General features: G+C 39.5%; 1 protein-coding gene across 2 annotated transcripts in view; it reads right to left on the reverse strand.

The window, feature by feature from the left end:
- Positions 1-2,496, reverse strand: part of LOC110508717 (zinc finger SWIM domain-containing protein 5) — a 44,731-nt gene extending 42,235 nt beyond the window's left edge. Inside the window, exon 1 of one of the 2 annotated variants that reach the window (XM_021589462.2) lies at positions 1,925-2,496. In XM_021589462.2, coding sequence (XP_021445137.1) covers positions 1,925-2,414 — 490 coding nt within the window. In that variant the 5' untranslated portion in view covers positions 2,415-2,496. The remainder of the gene's footprint in view (positions 1-1,924) is intronic. The other variant, XM_021589461.2, reaches the window with a different exon arrangement.
- Between the last annotated feature and the right edge of the window lie 3,504 nt (positions 2,497-6,000).

A 6,000-nucleotide genomic window follows, 5' to 3' on the forward strand; every position in this document is an offset into this window, starting at 1 on the left:
AAGGGACTTTACCGTGAACCATACAAAGGCATGTATCTGGGCCAAACTGTTATTCTTGTCATCAGCTAAACACACCTATACTAACTCATTTCTCAAATACAAACACTGATCATTTATTTTGTGAGCCTTTGCATGCAAACTATCCTGACTGCAGAGGAGTTTGCGCCCATTAACACAAATAAAAACATGAAATGCACTGAGTAAGGACTTTGGGGCTTACTGTTGCAGCAAGCGAATAACAATTCTGGGGAGAAAGAGTGGTGGGCCAGCCAGACATGAGGCATCGCAGAGAGCTTGCAACAGGTCTGCTCCTGTCCTTGACAGTTGGCTAAACGTCTCAAGGCAGGTAACAAGGTTTTGGATTACTATGAGTTGTGTGTTCTGTCTGAGCTATCAAACAAGCAAGGAAGAAGTCAGAAGAAATCCCAGTCATCAAAGCTAGACTAACTGAGGATACTAAAAGTCAAATCAAAAACGGTCTGTGTTCCACGGAAAACATGTTTCTCCAAAGCTTCATATAAGCAGTTATTATTTATTTCTATAGGCTATCATATTTCTTTATACCTGGATGAACATTAGGCTTTATTAGAATTATTAGAATGGAATATTAATATGTTGTGTTTTTATTATTGTCAAGTAATACTGTACATAAACAATATGAAATCAAAGCATTTCCACATAGATGATCTGCTATAAACTATTGGCCAATAAAAACGTGGTTTATTCTTTTTCCAGTCCTCAGGATGTGTAAACCCACATGTTTATTGGGCTTAGTCCCTAAAACACATGTCAATCAAATCCTCCATTGGTTTAGATTAAAATGATAAATTCTTCATCATTTACATGTTATAGTGGCAGACACATGAATTAAACAATATTTCGTTGGAGAGAGGAGCCTCTGGAGTGCACCTTTGTCTAAAATAACCAGTGGTTGCCATTCTGCAGTGATCGCCTTGGAAATGCGAGACGGATATCGATCATCTCAACTGGAAAGCTATTGTGTAGTAGTGGGACTACAAATTTCCCGCTTCCCAGCACAAATATTATTTTGTGAAATTACAAATGGTACAATTTTATTGAATACTTCCAAACTTGGGTCCAATGCGTGGTTTACACTGCGTAAATATTTTCCGTAGACCTACTATTGGCTATGAGTCCTTTGTCCTGTCCAACGAGCAAATAAACAAAAGATATAGGATTTGAATCGAGTCGGCTCACGTTGGTTTAATTATAATACGATATCCAATACGCGTATTTGTCTTTCACATAAACTACCCTCTATCACAAATAAAGACATATAATCGAGTTGTAACATATGGAGTGTAAAACTGCCGCTAACAGAGATACGTTATGACCCCCACCAGCGCAAGGAAAGGGTAGGTAGCCTTCCATAGCCCTTGACGAGGGAGGAAAAAAAGTGCTGAAATGTTGCCAGCACATAGCTGGGTCGGCTCAATCGACTCAACAACGTAATGTGAAGCGAGTCAATGCTATATCGAGGCTATGGATATGTTACTTCGTTTTAAATCGTGTGCGTAAAACCACAAAAATAGTTACAACAACGAACGGCTATAATATCAACTGACAGCCCTTTAATTTTTTAACAGCTGAGCTGATACAGATCAACGTATCCGGCTTCCTAATGAAACAGAGTAGCCTAGCCAGCCATCTGAATTTAATGTAGGCTAGATCACTCCGTTCACTTAATTCGATCCGAACCAAATTAATGTCGGTTTATACTCAAATTGCTTCAACATAGACCAGTTTTTCCATACTTTTGTTTTCATGGAAAAACTTATACCATTACTAAATGCCAGCCTACCCTTCCTTGATCGAGTTAGGGCTTAGGGGCACAGACTAATTTGAAAAGCCGTGTAAGAGGAGAAGAGGGACAGGGGCAAAGTGCTGTGATTGTTCCACTTACCGACTTGTAAGACATTTTCCACACAACCAGTCTCTAAAAGCCGAATGCCCCGACGGAAAGGCAGTCCATCTCCGGTGCCCGCTGCCCCCGTCGTACTGGTAACCCCTCCAGGGACAGCCCCGGATCCAGCGGGAGCCCCTGTTCCTACCGCCGGACCCTCTTCGCCGGCGACGCGGCACTGAAACGACGAATACATACATATTTCCCTTTCGTTCCTCGGAAAAGACCAGTACACTATACGTCGCTGTACTGGCTCTGGGATCCGCTCGAAGCGCTCTTCCACCCTCTCAAAGGCCCATTTCTCCGCTACAGCCTTCGCCGCACAGTCCAATAGAGATTCCGGGCAGCGAAACCGAGAGTTCGGAAAACCTGGACCAGGCCCTGGACCAGGCCCTCGGGGAGCCGGGCGCAAGCACAGTCGCTTGCTGGCCGGGGGTAAAGATAGATGAAGCGGCGGCTGAGGCGGTAGCTCTCCACGTCCCTCCGCCATGACGACCAGATAAACACTGAGGACCGGCGACCTGCTTCAGAATCGCACAACCGAGAGGAGGTCGTCACAAGTTACCACAGCCACAAAGTTATAAACCCCGCCCATTTATACAATTTATCTTCTTAAATGTGATTTTAAACCTAACCCTAACATTAACCACACTGCTAACCATATGCCGAACCCTAACATTTAATTAAGGCCAAAAAAAGTAATGTTTGTTTTTCAGATTTTTCACGATAGCCAATTTTTACTTTGTGGTTGTGCTATCTAGTGGAAACTGGAGAAGGGGTCTGGGTGTTGAGGGGTTTAACGTCACCACCAATAACAAACACTCCCCAATCACATGGCAATACCGCACTGACAACGCACCACTGCTACCCCCCTCTTTATATGTGTGTGTGTGTGTGTGTGTGTAGTTGTTGTCCTTCATTATGTGGACCCTAATGTTCTAACAATTCACCCAAATGTCCTGAAAAGGTAGGAAAACAGTAACTTTTTTGAATGGCAGGACTTGTTTCAGGTCTTGAATTGGTTCAAATGCTATGTTAAGCTTAAGGGTTAGGTTTAGGGTTTTGGGGTTAAGGTTAGGGTTTTTGGGGTTAAGGTTAGGGTTTTTGGGGTGAAGGTTAGGTTAAAGGTTAGGGGTAGGTTTAGAGGTTAGGGAAAATATGATTTGTAATGCTCAAGTGTGTGTTTGTGTGTGTGTGTGTGTGTGTGTGTGTGTGTGTGGTTGTGTGTGTGTGTGTGTGTGTGTGTGTGTGTGTGTGTGTGTGTTTGTGTGTGTGTGTGTGTGTGTGTATTTATCTACTCTGCAACTCTTAAGACAGACACACACATCTTTACTCACCTCAACTTTAACCTTGACCTATAAAGTGGAAAAGATGACGATATTTTTTCAAATTTGTCTTAAATAAATATATTTTTTTAAATCTGAAATAAACATGACATGGAAATAAAATGAACACATCCAAGTAGTTAAAACCCTTCCCTCCATTAAATCCATACCTTTACTGACTGAGATTAATTACAAAGACACTAACTGGAAAATTCAATCCACACCATTTACTTCAATGTTTCCAATCCAGCAAATATATATCCTCAGAATTCTCATTCATTATCAGATCTTGGGAATTGGGAGTCCTCATTCACAAACACTCACAGACATGTCATGACAGAGGAGAGGATAACACAATGTTAAGTGAATTAATTCAATAACATCAACATACACCAAGATATGTCAAATACCCATTTTGTATCAAATTGACACATTACAAGTCATACAGTACGTGTTGTGAGTAATGTGAAAAATAACATATGTAGTCTAATAACTCTTTAGCAGACTATCACCATTTTAGCACTTGTTAGCACTTGGATCATTTTTAACACTTGTGCACTATTTTCTTTGAAAATGGAAAAACCTGGGGTCGTTCCACTTCAAAAAGCACAAGAAAGAGGATTTCGACACACTGAAATCGTTTATGTATTTAGGAACAGATACGATTAGCATTCCTAAAACATTATTTTGTTGAAATATCATTTGATCTCTGAGAAATTAAGCTAACTGATAGTACCCAAAGTGGCCATTTATATTTATAGAATTCAGATAATATTAAATACATATTCTACCCAACATCTATTTTGGACCAAACATATTCCTACCAATGAGTAAAACATGAGGAATCCCTTCCAAAATAGTAAAAAAACACCTGGACCCCACACCCAATGCCAATCCCACCCCAACAACCATTATACAGTATTAGTTCTCTATGTTTGACAAGTAGTATGAAGCTCTGACTTGGAATATTGCTTCTTCATACTATGTAATGTATTGCCTGTGATGCTGGTGTTTTTTCCCCCCACTGTTCTGAGAAATTAGTCATTGAAGTCACTTGCATTATTTACTATAAAGTAGTGTGAAAGTACCAGGTTTTGACCACTAGATGCCACTGTTCCTGCTATACCGCCACGCTGTTTTATTTATTTTGCTGGTCTCTTCTGTTTATTAAATAGATCAAACATTTCCTTTGCAACTTTGGATAGAAAACCAATAGATTTGCCTCATTATGAAAATTAATTGTGTGGTCATCCTCACAATTCAAGCCGGTTCTCCACGACAGCAATTCAGTTTGTCCTAATAGCAACCTAATGCTTCAACCCAACTATCATTGAATAGACCAACAATTTGCCGCTCTCTGAGAGGGCTATCCCAATGCAATTCTCAAATGAAGACTTTTCCTACAAGCCCAAAAGTTGAATGGAGAAATGGGCTACGGATTAAAATGTCGTGACAACCCTAATAAAATAATTAATGGCATGGCAGTCTTATGTTTTTCAATAAAATGATCAGGAAACAGCTCTATATGTATTGTGAATAGTGACACTAAACCCTTTACCATTGAAGACCATTAGAGACCATAACATTGAAACCATTAGAACTGCTGTGGCCTAATGGTTTGCTTGTTCAGCAGGAATGGTCTAACAGTAATCCAGACCTTTTTCAAGGGAATAAACCACACACAAAGGGGCCATTTCTTGGACACAGATTAAGTGTAAAAGAAGGACAAAATGATTTGCTTTCATGGAGGACTTGCTTGAATTGTGAGGATGATCACACAATTTATTTTCGTCATGAGCCAAATATATTGGTTTTCTACCCAAAGTTGCAAATAAAATGTTGTGATCTATTTAATAAGCATAAGAGACCGGCAACATTGATAAAATAGTGTGGCAGTATAGCAGGAACAGTGGCATCTAGTGGTCAAAACCTGGTACTTTCACACTACTTTATGGCAACTATTGCAAGAAACTTCAATTACTAATTTCTCGGAATAGGGAGAAAAAAAAACAGTATTAGATCCACATGGAATACATCACATAGTATGGAAAACCAATACTTCAAGCCACAGCTCCATACTACTTGTCAAACAAAGAACTTGTACTGTAAACAGGTATCAAAACTTGGGTCCAAATTGGATGTTGGGTACTATATTTATTGAATATTATCTGAACCCTATAAATTAAAATGCCCAATTTGGGTGTAATCAATTAGCTTAATTTATCAGAGATAAAATTCAAATTCAACAAAATAATTTAAGGAATGCCAATAATGCCTGTTTCTAACTATGAAATTACATAGAACAAATCCCTGGTCAGAATAAACATGGTATATAATAAGAATGTCCTGAATAAGTAAGCACATTTTCTTCAGTAACAAAGCTTAAATCAGCCAGTGTCTCTGATCAATCATGCAGTCCTCATTTAGAGACAGTGACAAACGTTGTCGATGCTCGATTACACCCAGACTGAGTGACTGAATGGTATTTGCTCCAATTAACATTGTTATGAATAATTAATACTAGGGGGATTCACAAACTTTTACACACAGACTGAGGCTGTGTGCGTTTGGGAGATTCACCTTTCTGGTTCGTTTCTCTTTTAGCTTGGCATAATTATATACTTTTTTCTTTACAATCTTCATGCTAGTCAGGACTATCCCAGGATGGCTAGGAGAATAGGGAACAGGGAATCATGCATTTACAGTTCGGTTATTATCGATCAACCACCTATTTTGTCATTCTGTCTACGT

The sequence above is a fragment of the Oncorhynchus mykiss genome, chromosome 28, assembly GCF_013265735.2.
Source record: "Oncorhynchus mykiss isolate Arlee chromosome 28, USDA_OmykA_1.1, whole genome shotgun sequence".
NCBI lineage: Eukaryota > Metazoa > Chordata > Actinopteri > Salmoniformes > Salmonidae > Oncorhynchus > Oncorhynchus mykiss.